Source organism: Microcaecilia unicolor, chromosome 7 (assembly GCF_901765095.1).
Source record: "Microcaecilia unicolor chromosome 7, aMicUni1.1, whole genome shotgun sequence".
In the NCBI taxonomy this organism is placed as follows: domain Eukaryota; kingdom Metazoa; phylum Chordata; class Amphibia; order Gymnophiona; family Siphonopidae; genus Microcaecilia; species Microcaecilia unicolor.
This window is the reverse complement of record NC_044037.1, coordinates 50462675-50480140: the sequence shown is the minus strand read 5'-3', so window position 1 is coordinate 50480140 and position 17466 is coordinate 50462675. Positions and strand designations below refer to the sequence as shown.

The window sequence follows — 17466 nt, the reverse complement described above, 5'->3', positions numbered from 1 at the left end:
TTTTCATCAGGAGAAATACATAGCAGTGCATAAAAACTGCTTTACAAATTATCCATAGCAAACAATGTGCTCAAAATGGCTAACGTTTGTATGAGACGCCTTCAGATAATTTGTAAAGCAGTTTTTATGCACTGCTATGTATTTCTCCTGATGAAGATAGCGAAACAGATCCTGAACTTAACACCCAACGCCAATCCTTTCTGAAGGCCTGCCTGAAGAAACTCTGGGATGTGCATGATCTGAGCAGAGAAGGGAGATGTTCTGGATGTTCTGAGTGCAGACTAACAGCTTCTGAACATCCTCCACACTCTCTCATATCTCTTCGATGTAGAGAGTTTCTGAGCCTGAAGCAAAGGAGTAATGATGGAATCAGAATAACCTTTTCATCTCAACCGAATCCTTTCAATAGCCAAGCCATAAGACCAAAGGGGTACAGATTCTTCATGAGCATCGGACCTTGCTTCAGTAGGTCGTGCATCTGTGGAAGACGGAGAGGACCCCAACCAGCAGTCTAATAGGCCCATGTACCACGGCCTCTACAGTCAATCCAGGGATAAGAGAATTAGTCAACCTCAGGGCATATGTGATCCTTTTCAACATGTGGCCTATCATGGGCCAAGAAGGGAAGACATACAGTAGATATGTGTCTGGCCAGGGCTACAGTAGGGCATTGATCCTTACCAAGCATGGTTCTTTCCGATGGCTGAAGAACTTGGGCACACTGAAATTTCTTTTCGACGCAATCATCTCCAGCCACACACACATTCACCAGGGAAAGAAGACAACAAGAAACCACTACCCATGTTTTATATTATTCAATTATAAGCAACCCTAACATTTTATATATTTTCTCTTTATTTTTCAACCAATTAATGTATTAGTTTAGCAACACGAACAAATGGGCACATCAACAAATTTTCCTGAATCTGATAAAATAGTGTGTTTGTAGTGTTAGTCCACTTTAAATGTAATTTCAAAAAAGGAAAATAAGATGATCATGCAATAAAAACATATCTTATTTTCCTTTTTTTATTTTATTACCTAAATCTGATATGTACATGCTATTTAGTATTATGCTGCTAGTCCTAATTTCTCAATAAAGAGAAAGAAAGAAGGAAAGAAAGAGTCAGCATACAAACTTCTTAATACAATTAAGAAATTTTAAATTTCCATTATTTATAACCTATTAAAAAGCAATAGAGTACTATGGTCTTCTATTCATGGGTGCAATTTCTTTCCAAATCATTAAACACTCCTCTCCATCGTATTAGTTTAAAACATTTTTGCAAGTTAACAGAAAAGGATGGCTTCCTTCTACAACCTATACACCTACTAAACAATGTCTATAGCAGCAGTAGCAGAGACACAGGATACATATAATAAACTACAGACCAACTAGGCTCTCACAGAGAAGTACATCAGTCAGCATGAAAGGGGTCATCAAAGAAAGGTCAGTCAAGGTATGTTTAAAACAATTAACTTTAATCAAGAATTTGTAAAATTTGGCATACCTTTTTTCTTCCCATTCTTCACTGTCTTCCACTTTGTACGATTTCTCAGATTGCTTGCCTCTTTCCTTGAAAATATAAAAGAAAAATTAATGTATTTGCATCAAAAGAAGTCCGATTTGTTTTGTTAGCATTTTAGTATTTTCCCTTACCTTAATATAAGAGACAAAGGGTCCACTTAGATGCACATTGCCCTGATCAGGAAGAGCTGCATCTTCTGTACTGGGGTCAACATATTCATACAATTCATGGTCTAGTGATGATTTATGGAAATAGAAAACATTATATGGCTTCTCATCATCATATAAATAAACCTCATCATCAAATTCATTTATCAGCAATAAGTATAAGTCTACTATCAAAAGATATTCAAATCTTATATGGATACTGCCAGGATGAAAATCCATTTAGCTGGCCCATCATTTTCTGTATAATACAGTGGTGGAAGGAGTGCAAAATGAGGACAACATGGAAAAATCATCCATATAGTGGTGATATTTGGCTGCTTTCCCCCAGATTCTATATAGTGCAACTTAAGTTGCGGGTGCAAATCAGGTCGTATACTGGATTTGCGTGCTAAACTTAATTAGCTTAAGAAACCAATCTATGCTGATAACTGCACTTAAGCAATTATTGACATTAATTTGCATTCATTAGAATTTACACGCATAACTGTCTAAGTGTATTCTATAAAGTGATGCTCATAAATTGAAAGACACGGTGAGAGGGGCATAGGCAGGTCGTGGGTTACAGTGTTACAGAATATGCCCATTCTGTGCATAAGTTAGGCATCAGCAATTACACTAGTTTTTCATTGGCGTAAATGGCTGCGACTAAATATAGTCGCACAAAATGGGCGCTGGCCATATTCTATGAACTATGACTAGATTTTGGTGTATTCTATAAACCACACCTAACTTTAGACGTAGTTTATAGAATACGCCTAGGTGTATTTTTTTTCGGTGCTGATGTTTTTAGGCGTGATATACAGAATCTAGCTCAAAGTGGATAATTTATATATTTAGTTCAAAGATTTATCTGTCACCTTTCTAAACAATCAAGGCAACTTACAAGCTACATTGTAGCAATAAAAACAATAATACAGTTTACAATTCTTAGTACCATAAATAAATTAAATTGCCATCCCTACCCTTAACAGAGCTGACTGAAATAGCAGGCTTGAACTAAACGAATAGTAGAGCTGCACTGACTGCTGTATTTATATACTCAATGTCGCTAACCACACACAGCAGTGCTGAATATATACATATATTTGAATGCCTCAGAGTAATATACAGCAGAAGAGGAATACTGATGTTACCTTTGTGCGCATCAGTTTTACTTCCTATTACATGATTGTCACTTTTCATCATCTGGTCCTTTGTTGATTCTGATACCTGAGAGTGAAGGCTGATTGTATCATCATCTGAAGGCTGAAAAAGGACAATTCTAATTAGACTGTCACATACATTAAATCATGGGAAACATACGATTCAAGTTACTAACACTGAGAATAACATTATTCTTAACACTTCTTTTTCAAAAGGTCTAAGACAACAGAATAATGTGACCGGAAAACGTGATACATGGAGGGGCATTACTGAAAGGATATTCAAATCAGAAAATAGACATCCACAACCCCCCCCCCCCCCCCCCATCAAAAAAAAAAGTTGCCCAATAACGGAAATAGAACAATGGAGATTTCCATGTGTTCCAAAATCATCGAAGAGACATATACAATTTGGACATTCTCAATGTAGACATGGACGTCAACCGGACAGGCTGCATAGGCCATGATGAGGTGGACATCCAGTTACTGTGCACATGGAACAGCATCCTCTAGAGGATCAGAATGTCGACTAGGAGGGAGCCCAACTTCAGCGAGCAACCTCCTAGCGGTATTGTCTAATACACAGAAGGCAGTTGTTTAGACACCACAGAAGGCTGCCACCCCATGAATCAACCATGCATGTCTGGATGCAGTGCAACTATGAACCCAACATTAGACATGTGCAATCATCATACATTCCTAGGGTCACATACATATTCTGAGCTGGTAGGATTGCCATCAGACCCTTTCCCCTGCCCCCCCCCCCCCCATTTGCAGGAAAGGCCAAAACATGTTCCCCACCCCCATATGGAACCCCCAGCATGCAAGGCTGAAATGATGGTCTGCACATTTCAAAGACAGACTCATCTAAGCTCAGGCCTGCCACTTCATGCCTGCATAGACATATGCATGGTGGCAGCAGCCCACAAATGCAGGGACTGCAACCATAAGTCCCACATGTCATGACTGATTTTGGATCACCACATCCTAGCCAAAGTTCAAAAAAAATTAAAGTGCTCCAAAGCCATCCACAATCACCATGCCCACCTAAGGCCATCCAGAACTTCTAGCCATGCAGTGTGCACACTGCCTAGCAAGTACCCAAACTGCCTAACCTCAGGTGTCACAGTTTGTCTGAGTATAGTAAAACATGTTATATGGGAACCTGGTCTGTAAAGCTAAGAAAGGTCACCACATGAACCCCGTTATCTGAAACCTGTGTTTTGCAGATGCTATGGGTTGTGTAGGGACCTGGAGGTGTTAAGGTGGCAATTCTGCTGCATCTAGCAGGAGAACAGGCTACTGATCAGGCGCATCAGGCAGTGGCTAGCAGAAGAAGGGCCTCTCTAGAACAGGATGACAGAGTATCGGTGCTGTCATGAAGGCTTGTTTCAAGAGGCGGAAGGCAGCTATTGTCTATTCCCCAGTCTCAGGTGTTAACCTCTTTCCAGGTCAAAGCAATAAGAGGTGTGGCAATAGAGGAATAATTCTGGATAAACTGGTGAAAATTCTCAAAATCTAGAAACCGCTGTCAGGCTCGTTGCCCCTGGGGACAAGGCCAGTCATAAATGGCTGAGAGCTTAGCAGGATCCATCTTCAGGCTCTGGTCAGATATAATGTAGCCCTAGAATGGTAGTTCATTCCACTCAAAGATACACTTTTGTAATTTAACATATAGGCGATTCTAGTGCAGTCACTGCAGGACTTGTTTAACTTGTTCCTGGTGTTGGGCAGGCATCTTGGAGAATATCAGAATGTCATCCAAATACACCAAGACATGCTTTTGTAGCAGGTCTCAGAAGATGTTGTTTACAAAATTTTGAAAGACAGCTGGAGCATTTGAGAGTCCAAATGGCATGACTAAATATTCGTAGTGACCATCCCTGGTGTTAAATGCGGTCTTCCATTTGTCTCCCTCATGGATGCAAATCAGGTTGTAGGCTCCTGAAAGGTCCAGCTTAGTGAACATACAAGCCCCTTGTAGGCAGTCGAACAAGAGGAAGCGGATATTTATTCTTGATTGTGATGGTATTCAACCCACAGTAGTCAATACAATGGAGTAGAGTGCCATCTTTTTTTCCCCCACAAAGAAACAGTCCGCCCTCGGATGGGAAAGTGGAGGGTCGGATGAAACCTCTCTGTAGGTTATCTACAATGTAGGCTGACATAGCCTGAGTTCCCAAAATGGATAGGGGGTAAACCCTTCCCCTAGGCTACATCTTGCCTTGCAGGGATTCGATGGGGCAATTATATTATCGATATGGGGGCAATTCTTTGCCTGTTTCCTGGAGAAAACATCAGCATAGGCCCTATAAACCTGAGGTAACCCCTCCACAATCACCAGCCCAGTGGTGGCTATTGGCATGGCTAGAAGCACAGAGTCGATGCAACGGTATTGGCAGGATGAACTCCAGGCTGAGAGCTCCTATCTGTCCCAGTCTATTCCCGAGTTATGTTTTTTAAGCCAGGGGGGACCTAAGGTAATGGGGTTAACTGCCGTCTGAAGGATAAACAAGGCAATGGCCTCTCTGTGGAGGGCCCTTATTTTCAGGTGTAGGGGTATCGTTTTGGCCTTAATATAAACTTGAATACTCCTATATACTGAGGAGACTGGAATGGACTTGGGGAGTTCCTGAATAGGAATGCTGTAGTGCCAGACAAGAACTTTATCAATTAAAATCCTTCCTGCTTTGGAATCGATGAAAGCCTCCACGGTAGGAGATGCCTGGTCTAATTCTAGAGAGGCGGGGACCAGTTGTGTGTGGGGAATCCAGACATGGAAACCTAGTGCTGTTTTCCTGGCCAGGCCCGATAGTTTTCCGACTTTTGGGGGCATCTGTGCGCATAGTGGCCTTTCTCCCTGCAATACAGACACAAATTCTGGGACCGGCATCTCTGCTTCTGTTCCGAGAGAGGAGTGGTCCACCTGCATCGGCTCTCCTAAATCGGAAAGAGTGGGGGGTCTTGCTAGGCACCAGCAGGATCCGATGGAAGCTAGGTGCCAGACGGAATTGTACCTTGGAAGGATTGCTGTTCCTGAGTCCACTCCTCAAAAAGAATATCCTCTTGGTTGTAGAGAAGAGGTGATCTAACCCTTTCGTGTCCAATGTTCCCGTAATAAGCCATATGGGAACAGATTGATGGAAACATTGGACACTAAAGGGTTTTTAAGGGTGAAGGAAGGTCACGTCCAACCAGTTCGTCCACCAGCCCCTGGCAAAAAACAGCTACTAGGCTGCAGTTCTAATCCAGTTCAGCTGCTAATGTGCGGAATTGAATGACATAATTCCCAAGGGTTTGGGACTTTTGCCTCAGCTTAAGGAGCAGCTGCAGAGGCGGCTTTTCCAGGTTCCTCAAAACTCTGTAGAATTGCTCAATGAACCCATCCAAAATTAAGCACCAGGATGTTATGTTCCTAAAGAGAAGACATCCAGGCCAAGGCCTGGCCCAACAGGAGAGATATGATGTAGGCCACGTGGGCCCTATCAGAAACGAAGTCCCAGGCTTGAAATTCAAAAATTATCATACGTTAGTTAAGAAAACCTCTACAGGTTTTAGGATTCCCTTCGTAGTGAGGAGGAGATGCAAGCCAGATCCCTGACACTGCAGCATGAGCTACTAAAGCTAGAGTGGCCGGTGGTGTTGGAGCAGAGGCCTGAGGCAGCGCTGACATCTAAAGGTGATCCATGTGGTCTTGAACTGAACCGAGTCCGAGAATTGCTGAAGCTAAAGGGCCAGTTGCTGGAGCAACTGCAAAGCCGGTGACTCATCCGAGCTCATGGCCTTTACAGTCTGTCACATTTCTAGATGGGTGAACCCTTGGACAATCGCCGGGTGCCCAAGGGTCTGGAGAGTCCCAGTTGACAACAGACAAGTCACTCCCAGAGGAGTACAGGCACACGGGTGGCCCTGAGAAGAGCCCTTGGGGGCAAATCCAGCAGGACCGAGACCTGGGATGACCCTGAAAAGAGCCTTTGGGGGCAGGCCCGACAGAACCAGGACCTAGGATGGCTCTGAGAAGAGCCCTTGGGGGCAGGCCCAGCAGAACTGGGACCTGGATTGAAACATGAACCTGGGCTGGAGACAGGAACTAGGGCAAGCAGGATGGCCCATTGTGAAGGCAATGTGAGGAGGAATGCAGCCTCCTTAAGAAGGGCCCCTGGTGCCAATGTCAACGGCGGGGGCCGCACATCTAGGAACGCCAGAGGATGCCGCAGATCCACACCCCACAAGTCTTAGAAAGCAGTCAACAATAAGTACCACCGATAAATAAAATAATCACAGAAACATGATTAAAAAGAGCAATTTGTGAAGAAGACAATCTAATGCAGCTAGTCTAAATGGAAAATAAGGCAAACCGAAGAAACACCCCTCCCTCATCCATCTACTTTGTGGAGTGTGAAAGTTCAAAAAAATAAACCAGCAGTGCTGTGAAACTAAATAGCCCCAATGTATGTGACAGAAAAAAAACTGTTGTTTCTTGAGGGAACAAAGAAGTGACAACAGGTGGTAGAGGGGAAGGAAGAAAGTGACTCAATGCCTTCAAGCTCACGATAATCATAGCAAAAAATGCTTCTGCTGGAATTCTGTGCCTAAAACTTCAAAACTCTGTGCACAAAATTTGCTTAATGCAAGTTTGTCATCATTTAAACAATATTACAGCCCCCTTCCATGTACACAGATACCATCCATGTTTTTCCCAGCCCCCCCCCCCCCAACATCCATAGCATCCACCTTTTTTATAGCCCCTCTCCCTGCACCCACACATACCATCCATTATTTTTTCCAGCATCCCCCTGCACCCACACATAACATCCATATTTTTTTCTAGCCCCTCCCCTCTGTACCTACACATATAAGTACATAAGTACATAAGTACATAAGTAATGCCACACTGGGAAAAGACCAAGGGTCCATCGAGCCCAGCATCCTGTCCACGACAGCGGCCAATCCAGGCCAAGGGCACCCGGCAAGCTTCCCAAACGTACAAACATTCCACACATGTTATTCCTGGAATCTTGGATCTTTCCAAGTCCGTTTAGTAGCGGTTTATGGACTTGTCCTTTAGGAAACCGTCCAACCCCTTTTTAAACTCTGCTAAGCTAACCGCCTTCACCACTTTCTCCGGCAACGAATTCCAGAGTTTAATTACACGTTGGGTGAAGAAAAATTTTCTCTGATTTGTTTTAAATTTACTACACTGTAGTTTCATCGCATGCCCCCTAGTCCTAGTATTTTTGGAAAGCGTGAACAGAAGCTTCACATCCACCTGTTCCACTCCACTCATTATTTTATATACCTCTATCATGTCTCCCCTCAGCCGTCTCTTCTCCAAGCTGTATAGCCCTAGCCTCCTTAGTCTTTCTTCATAGGGAAGTCGTCCCATCCCCGCTATCATTTTAGTCGCCCTTCGCTGCACCTTTTCCAATTCTACTATATCTTTCTTGAGATGCGGCGACCAGAATTGAACACAATACTCAAGGTGCGGTCGCACCATGGAGCGATACAACGGCATTATAACATCCTCACACCTGTTTTCCATACCTTTCCTAATAATACCCAACATTCTATTCGCTTTCTTAGCCGCAGCAGCACACTGAGCAGAAGGTTTCAGTGTGTTATCGACGACGACACCCAGATCCCTTTCTTGGTCCGTAACTCCTAATGTGGAACCTTGCATGACGTAGCTATAATTCGGGTTCTTTTTCCCACATGCATCACCTTGCACTTGCTCACATTAAACATCATCTGCCATGTAGCCGCCCAGTCTCCCAGTCTCGTAAGGTCCTCTTGTAATTTTTCACAATCCTGTCGTGATTTAACGACTTTGAATAACTTTGTGTCATCAGCAAATTTAATTACCTCGCTAGTTACTCCCATCTCTAAATCATTTATAAATATATTAAAAAGCAGCGGTCCTAGCACGGACCCCTGAGGAACCCCACTAACTACCCTTCTCCATTGTGAATACTGCCCATTTAACCCCACTCTCTGTTTCCTATCCTTCAACCAGTTTTTAATCCACAATAGGACATTTCCTCCTATCCCATGACCCTCCAATTTCCTCTGTAGCCTTTCATGAGGTACCTTGTCAAACGCCTTTTGAAAATCCAGATACACAATATCAACCGACTCCCCTTTGTCCACATGTTTGTTCACTCCTTCAAAGAATTGAAGTAAATTGGTCAGGCAAGATTTCCCCACACAAAAGCCATGCTGACTTGGTCTCAGTAATCCATGTCCTTGGATGTGCTCTGTAATTTTGTTTTTAATAATAGCCTCTACCATTTCCCAGGCACCAACGTCAGACTCACCGGTCTATAATTTCCCGGATCTCCCCTGGAGCCTTTTTTAAAAATGGGCGTTACATTGGCCACCCTCCAATCTTCCGGTACCACGCTCGATTTTAAGGATAAGTTGCATATCACTAGCAGTAGCTCCGCAAGCTCGTTTTTCAGTTCTATCAGTACTCTAGGATGAATACCATCCGGTCCAGGAGATTTGCTACTCTTCAGTTTGCCGAACTGCCCCATTACATCCTCCAGGTTTACCGTGAAGTCAGTAAGTTTCTCCGACTCGTCCGCTTGAAATACCATTTCCGACACCGGTAACCCACCCAAATCTTCCTCGGTGAAGACAAAAGCAAAGAATTCATTCAGTCTCTCCGCTACGTCTTTGTCTTCCTTGATCGCCCCTTTTACCCCTCGGTCATCCAGCGACCCAACCGATTCTTTTGCCGGCTTCCTGCTTTTAATATACCGAAAAAAATTTTTACTATGTTTTTTTGCCTCTAATGCTATCTTTTTTTCATACTCCCTCTTGGCCTTCTTAATCTGCGCCTTGCATTTGCTTTGACACTCCTTATGCTGTTTCTTGTTATTTTCAGACGGTTCCTTCTTCCATTTTCTGAAGGCGTTTCTTTTAGCCCTAATAGCTTCCTTCACCTCACTTTTCAACCAGGCCGGGTGTCTTTTGGACTTCCGTCTTTCTTTTCTAATTTGCGGAATATGTATGGCCTGGGCCTCCAGGATGGTATTTTTGAACAGCGTCCACGCCTGTTGTACAGTTTTTACTCTCTCAGTTGCCCCCCTAAGTTTTTTTTTTACCGTTCTTCTCATTTTATCATAGTCTCCTTTTTTAAAGTTAAACGCTAACGTATTTGACTTTCTGTGTACAGTTACTTCAAGGTCGATGTCAAAACTGATCATATTATGGTCACTGTTATCAAGCGGCCCCAGTACCATAACGTCCCTCACCAGATCATGCGCTCCACTAAGGACCAAGTCTAGAATTTTTCCTTCTCTCGTCGGCTCCTGCACCAGTTGCTCCATAAAGCTGTCCTTGATTTCATCAAGGAATTGTATCTCTGTAGCGTGTCCCGATGTTACATTTACCCAGTCTATATTTGGATAATTGAAGTCACCCATTATTATCACATTGCCCATTTTGTTCGCGTCTCTGATTTCTTTTATCATTTCTGTGTCTACCTGCTCATCCTGGCGAGGCGGACGGTAGTACACTCCTATCACCATTTTTTTTCCCTTTTATACATGGAATTTCAACCCACAGTGATTCAAAGGTGTGATTTGTGTCCTGCTGAATTTGTAATCTATATGAGTCAAGGCTCTCGTTAATATACAATGCTACCCCTCCACCAATCCGGTCCACCCTATCATTACGATATACTTTGTACCCCGGTATGACAGTGTCCCACTGGTTATCCTCCTTCCACCAGGTCTCAGTAATGCCTATTATATCCAATTTTTCATTTAGTGCAATATATTCCAACTCTCCCATCTTATTTCTTAGACTCCTAGCATTTGCATATAGACATTTCAGAGTATGTTTGTTGTTCTTATTTGCATGATGCTTAGTACCTGACACTATTGATTTGACATCTTTTGTCTGATCTTTAGTTGTATTTGAGGGCACCTGGCCTACCACGGTCTGTTGTGTAACCTCACTATCCAGAAACCCTATCTTCCCTGTTTGTGAGGTATCTTTGCAAGATACCTTTTCCCGAACCATGCGCTTTTGAGCGACTGTCGGCCTTCCCCCCATTTCTAGTTTAAAAGCTGCTCTATCTCCTTTTTAAATGCCGACGCCACCCACACTCACTAGTGAGCTACAATAAGGAGGAGCTGCATCGAGAGTACCAATTCGGGGCAGGAAAGAACCCCACTCTTTCCTGCCCGCTGCAGCTGCTCTGGGCCAGTACGGCCGCTTCTTCCAAATGGCCGTAGACTTCCTGCAGCAGCCTCATAGTAGATGACGGCAGAAAAAGACCTGCACGGTCCATCCAGTCTGCCCAACAAGATAAACTGATATGTGCTACTGTTTTGTGTATACCTTACCTTGATTTGTACCTGTCCTTTTCAGGGCACAGACCGTGTAAGTCTGCCCAGCACTATCCCCGCCTCCCAACCACCAGCCCCTCCTCCCACCACCGGCTCTGGCACAGACCGTATAAGTCTGCCCAGCACTATCCCCGCCTCCCGCCACCGGCTCTGCCACCCAATCTCGGCTAAGCTCCTTAGGATCCATTCCTTCTGAACAGGATTCCTTTATGTTTGTCCCACGCGTGTTTGAATTCTGTTACCGTTTTCATTTCCATCACCTCCCGCGGGAGGGCGTTCCAAGCATCCACTACTCTCTCTGTGAAAAAATACTTCCTGACATTTTTCTTGAGTCTGCCCCCCTTCAATCTAATTTCATGTCCTCTCGTTCTACCTCCTTCGCATCTCCGGAAAAGGTTTGTTTGCGGATTAATACTTTTCAAATATTTGAAAGTCTGTATCATATCACCCCTGTTTCTCCTTTCTTCCAGAGTATACAGGTTCAGGTCATCAAGTCTCTCCTCATACGTCTTGTAACGCATGAGGAGAGACTTACCACTTGAACTCTTGGCAGCTATTTTGAAAAAGCGACAGCACTGGTCAGAGAGCAGATGCAGTGGGTAGGAAAGAGTGGAGTTCCTTCCTGTCCCCAGAAGCCACTAGACCACAAGGCCGCGTTAAGGCAGACCCAGGGAGGGACCACCAAGGCTCGGAAGGCCAGTGGCATAGGGGCCGTCCAGCCAGCTTTCCTTCCTTACTTTACCATGGGCTGGGGAGAGCTCACTGAGGCTCAGGGGGAGGGGGGCAGCCAACCAGCCAGCCTTTACCGTGGCCCACTCCTGCATTATTTATATTTTAAAATTTCCCTCAGAGCTATGCAAAAATGGTGAATCCTGTGCAGCTGGGGAATTCTGTGCAAATTTTGCATTCTGCAGTCGCGCAGACGTATAGTTTATTGAAACCTACTATACCACACAAGCTGACTTGTCAAGACCTTTCCGGCAGGAGTACAAAAAGCACCCCTCGCTCCACTGACATGATCAGAAGCTACCCTCAGACCTGCTTGCCCAGTCTGAGAACCACCTGACCTCAAAATATCTTACAGGGAAAAGTGAGCGGTTAGAACCACAGAGGAAAAGTACTCAGAACCATCGAAGTATTTCCTCTTTGCTTTGTGGGTTTTTTTGGGGTTTTTTTTAAGATTCCATTTAATCCAGAAAAAGATTAGCTCTACATGACCAGAAAACTGGTTCAGGAGCTCACAGAGGGCAAGCAGCCCAGAACCTGCATGGTGTGACACCCACTACTGATTTCCTGCGCATGCACATTGCTCTTAAAGGGCAAAATCATGAAGAACTACTTTTTCTCTGTCTACATCCGCTAGTAGGCAGAGGTCTAGTAAGGACAAAATGGAATGAATGCAGAAGATGCCTCAACAATTAGTGTATAGCCTTTGCACTTTAGGTATGTTAATTTTTGGTGTTAAGGCAAATTAAGTGCAAATAAACAGCACACTTTAGTAAAAAGGCCCCTGAAATTATAGAAAACCATATTCTTAAGATATCTTTATTTAAATTTAGTGTAAGAAAATTAGAGATTAAACTGTTTGATATAGAGGACTTCTGTCACTCAAAATGAAAGGCCCTACTTCTAAATCACCTAACAATAACAACAAAAAAGACAACAACTCACTTCAGTAGTTGATAATCGTTTTTCCCCATTGTCACTGCCAATGCCTGAGTCAGGGCCATGATTTTTATTGGGATAAAAGTCTTCCATGCTGTATGCAAAGAGCAAATGAAACAGTAAGATCCTTCACTTTCTTTACAATAGGAAATGTAAAATATTATCACAAAAATGAACAAACTAGATTCAAAACTATGTGGTACCATCAGGTGCTACTAACACTATTTTCAACCCAGGTACTTTCTCTTTGAAAACTAGCTCAAAGGTCTTATGGGTCCTTCAAATTACCCAGGTTCCTGAAAAGCTTAATATAAAACACTACATTTATAGTCATTCAAGACAACACAGCTAATATGAAAGAACAGACAGCTCATAATTACAGGAAAAACAAAAAACACTCTACTCAATAATTGTTAAACAAAGTCCTTATGCAGAAATATGAATTACCTGTCTGTCAGTGGCTGGGATGGGATTCTTTTGCCCAGAGTTGGCAGATCCAAAGAATCAGGTTTTTTATCTATTCTACAGCATGCTTGAATATAAAGGAATTTAAATATGTGTACTCTACCCTTTAAACATATCTGTTTAAACAAAAAAAAGAAAAAATGATTTCATTGTGTATTTCTATAACAAAGAATTTTCTTTACACAATTTTTCTATTAATTTGATCTCATCACTTAAAAACTCCATAAACTGATTAATATATTTATTTGATTTTATGGTGTTTCTTAAGAAGAAATGTTAGTTAAATTTCAATTACATCAGTAACACAAATTACCAAATGAACTAAACTAAGAAATATCTTCATTCATTTCTTTAACCTGAATTGGCAATACTGTAGTTTTGTATAGCAACTGCATGTTTTTTGTCATTCCGCAGTACACAGTTACACAGATAATAACTAGTAGTGTAAATAAATATAAGAACTGCCATACTGCGTCAGACCAAAGCACCATCAAGCCCTATTCTGCTTTCAATAGTGGCCAAAGACAGGGCACAAGTACCTGGCAGCATCCTGAACAGTAGCAAGGTTCCATGTTGCTTACCTTAACAGTTTATGAGTTTTACCTCCAGGAATTTTTCCAAACTCAGCTACACTAACTGCTTTTACCACATCTTCCGGCAATGTGTTCCAGAGCTTAAGTGTGTGAACTCACATGTACTCATTCTACTCCGTTAGTCTGTCATTGATACCTTGAACCAGAGCAGAATTAACCCTTCTGGGCTTTAGACAAAAAAGGATGTTTTGCACCAACCCCCAATCTTAACATAAATATATGTTAAAACAGCCACAAACAGAAAACAGGGCTCCATGTGGTTTTGACTGCGAAAGAAAACTGTGCTGCTTAAGAACTCTTCCTCCACTGCACAGGGGAGTGGGTAGAACAGTCAGGACCCCCCCCCCCCAAAAAAAAAAAAAATACAACTTCTTTATGCCAGCAGCTGACTTACCAGGGTGCACATCTGCCTTGGAAGCCACTGAATTTGCATATCTGAAAGGTCTCGTCCTAAACCTTTGGGAACTAGTGCCTAGTTTGCCTATACCTTAATCCTAATTTCCTATAAGTAGGAGAAAAATGTGCCATTCTTCAAAGTACAAAAATAAGTACAAGTCACGCCACTGAGAAAATAACTTATTTGTAAAAGAATCTTTGAAAATTGTGGCATTTATTTAATCCGAACTCTGCACCACCAGAGTTGATATGAATGACGGGGTGAGGTAAAATCCACAAAACATAGTAACATAGTAGATGACGGCAGAAAAAGACCTGCACGGTCCATCCAGTCTGCCCAACAAGATAAACTCATATGTGCCACTTTTTGTGTATACCTTACCTTGATTTGTACCTGTCTTTCAGGGCACAGACCGTATAAGTCTGCCCAGCACTATCCCCGCCCCACAACTACTACTACTACTACTATTTAGCATTTCTATAGCGCTACAAGGCGTACGCAGCGCTGCACAAACATAGAAGAAAGACAGTCCCTGCTCAAAGAGCTTACAATCTAATAGACAAAAAAAATAAATAAATAAAGCAAGCAAATCAAATCAATTAATGTGAACGGGAAGGAAGAGAGGAGGGTAGGTGGAGGCGAGTGGTTACGAGTCAAATGGTAAAGAGAACGTTCTTTTCAAAATCTCAGCAAAATACAGCTACAGTGCGCAGAAAGTAGAGAGTGACAGGGGGGCAAACTTCCCATCCCCGCCCTCATCTGCACAAGCCTCGAACACTTAAGATTTTATACTTAAATCTTTCTATTAAAGTACAAAAAGAATCAATATTTTGAACTGTTTATAAACCACAAATAGAAAATATAATGAGCAACTGAAATAGCCCCCCACCCCCAACAATATCTGGCTTCTCCTACCCCTAATCTACCCTGTTACAATGTCCAGGAGGACAAAATACAACCCTGCTATGTATGTTCTATGAAGCACTATGATTTTTAAATCTGTGGATGAGGGATCACGTGATGTGTTGAGAGGAGCGGAAGCAGAGAAGCTCCTCTCTTAGGCCGAACCCTCCCCCGCATCGCTTATAAGTGCCGATTTGACCCCCAGTACCGAACGAGTGCGATAAGAAGGATCCGCGAGTGCATGGACCAATTTGTTACAAGATTGGAGCCTAAAATGCCACCGAAAACAGGGAAGAAAGAGGCGGACAAGCCCCGCATCTCAGATCCCAAGATGGCGGCGGGCGCTTCGCCGGATGGGCAGGCGGTGATGTTTTCCCCTCCGCAATTACAACAACTGGCGGAGGCTGTGAAGCTAGCCCTGCAACCAGATCTGCAGCAGCTTTCAGGTCAGCTAGCGGCAGTGGAGAGCCTTTTGGCGGACACAACGAGGCGCACAGGGGAATTAGAGCAGCGAGTGTCAGCCGCCGAAGACGAACAGACCGGAAGGGCAGCAGAGCTCGAAGACTTGAAACGGACAGTGAGGAAGCAATCACAAATGCTGGATGACCTCGAGAATCGATCAAGAAGAGACAATCTCCGTATAATTGGCGTTCCAGAAACAGTACCGGATCGCTTATTATCCAGTAGACTAGAAAAATGGCTGCAGACGGAATTTGCGCTGACGGACAGTATTGGAGCAGTATGCCTGGAGAGAGCCCATAGAGTCGGTAGGAGGAACAACACTGACCTGCGGCCTAGAGTGGTCATGGTGAAAGTTCATAACTTTGTTCATAAAGTGGAAATCTTGAGAGGAGCGAGAATGAAACGAGACTCGCTGACTTTTGAAGGAACGCCCGTTAAGATTTTCCAGGACTACTCCTTGGCCTTACAAGAGAGACGACGGGCCTATGGGAAAGTGTGCCAAAAACTAGCAGACTCCAGCCAAAAATTCATGCTAACATACCCGGCCACTCTGCGGATCAATCAACAGGGTAAATGGCATGCCTTTAATTCTCCAAAAGAAGCACAAGACTGGATGGCTGAGAACTTAAACCTTATTATGGATTCCAATAGCTATCAGAGCAAGCCCAAGTGAGGAGGAAGGAGGAAAAATAGAAAAGAAACTGGGGCCTGAGAGTTTGCCATTTTTCAATGAAGGTATGGGGGAATCAAAATATTGTAGAAGGGGGAGGGGGAGACCTCGCGTCATTGATCCCACTGTTCTGTTGATAGACATCTGAGGGGGATAGAATGGAGACTGGAGGGGAAATGAAGGGATTGGGAGGGGGGGAGAGGGATAGGGAAAGGGAAAGATTTGATAGTCAGAAGGGAAAGCAGATTAGAAGAATAAGGGAATCACTCCTGGTGTCCAGAGTAGGTCATGAAGATGAGATGAGCCCTTTGTTGCAAGGGGGGATCTGGGAAGGAATAGGCAATTATACACCCTTGGGCGAGGCTGGGCGCCCGAGGAGATCACAGATAAGAAGCGCTAGAGAGCACACAACAGCAAGAAAATCTTAATATTAGGTCTATAAGGTTCGCCTCCTGGAATGTAGGAGGTGTCTCCACCCCGATCAAGCGAACAAAAATTTTAGCAAGCCTTAGGCGACACAAGGTCGATATAGGTTGCATACAAGAGACCAGGCTCACGCCCGAGGAACACGATAAATTAAAGAGGCAGTGGGTAGGAGAGGTTCATGCTGTGTCGTCAGGGGATCGAAAAGCTGGAGTGGCAGTGTTGATTCGCAGGGGGCTAGCCACAAAGTCGGAGGTGGTAGAAGCGGATCCAAATGGGCGTTACATTTTGATAAGGCTATGGGTACATCAAAGAGAATTGCTAGTATTGGGGGTGTATGGACCTAACACATTTGATCCGAAGTTTTACCCAAATTTGGTGCGGGTGTGCCTCTTACACGGGTCAGCTCACCTTTTAGTGCTGGGAGATTTTAATTTGGTTATGGATCCTGGTGAGGATTGCTCAAACCCAGGGGCAACTTCGAGAAGGGGACCCAAAGCGCACGCCCTTTCTTACTTTCAAAGAGCCCTTAACCTCATAGACACATGGCGATGTTTGCACCCAGGGGAACGCGATTACACCCATTTGTCACGGGCCCATGGAACATATTCTAGGCTAGATTATATCTTTATTACCCAACCGGCCTTCCCCTGGGTCCTGGCTTCCACAATTGGACCAGAGGAGATCACAGAC

At 43.7% G+C, this 17466-nt stretch overlaps 1 protein-coding gene across 4 annotated transcripts in view; it reads right to left on the bottom strand.

Annotated features, from left to right (window-relative positions):
* LRCH2 (leucine rich repeats and calponin homology domain containing 2) overlaps window positions 1-17466 on the bottom strand; it is a 263804-nt gene that overhangs the window by 142809 nt on the left and 103529 nt on the right. For all 4 annotated transcript variants that reach the window (XM_030209796.1, XM_030209797.1, XM_030209798.1 and 1 more), the window contains exons 6-10: window positions 13308-13441; window positions 12867-12954; window positions 2830-2941; window positions 1661-1761; window positions 1512-1576 (exon numbers count right to left, since the gene is read on the bottom strand). In XM_030209796.1, coding sequence (XP_030065656.1) covers window positions 1512-1576; window positions 1661-1761; window positions 2830-2941; window positions 12867-12954; window positions 13308-13441 — 500 coding nt within the window. The remainder of the gene's footprint in view (window positions 1-1511; window positions 1577-1660; window positions 1762-2829; window positions 2942-12866; window positions 12955-13307; window positions 13442-17466) is intronic.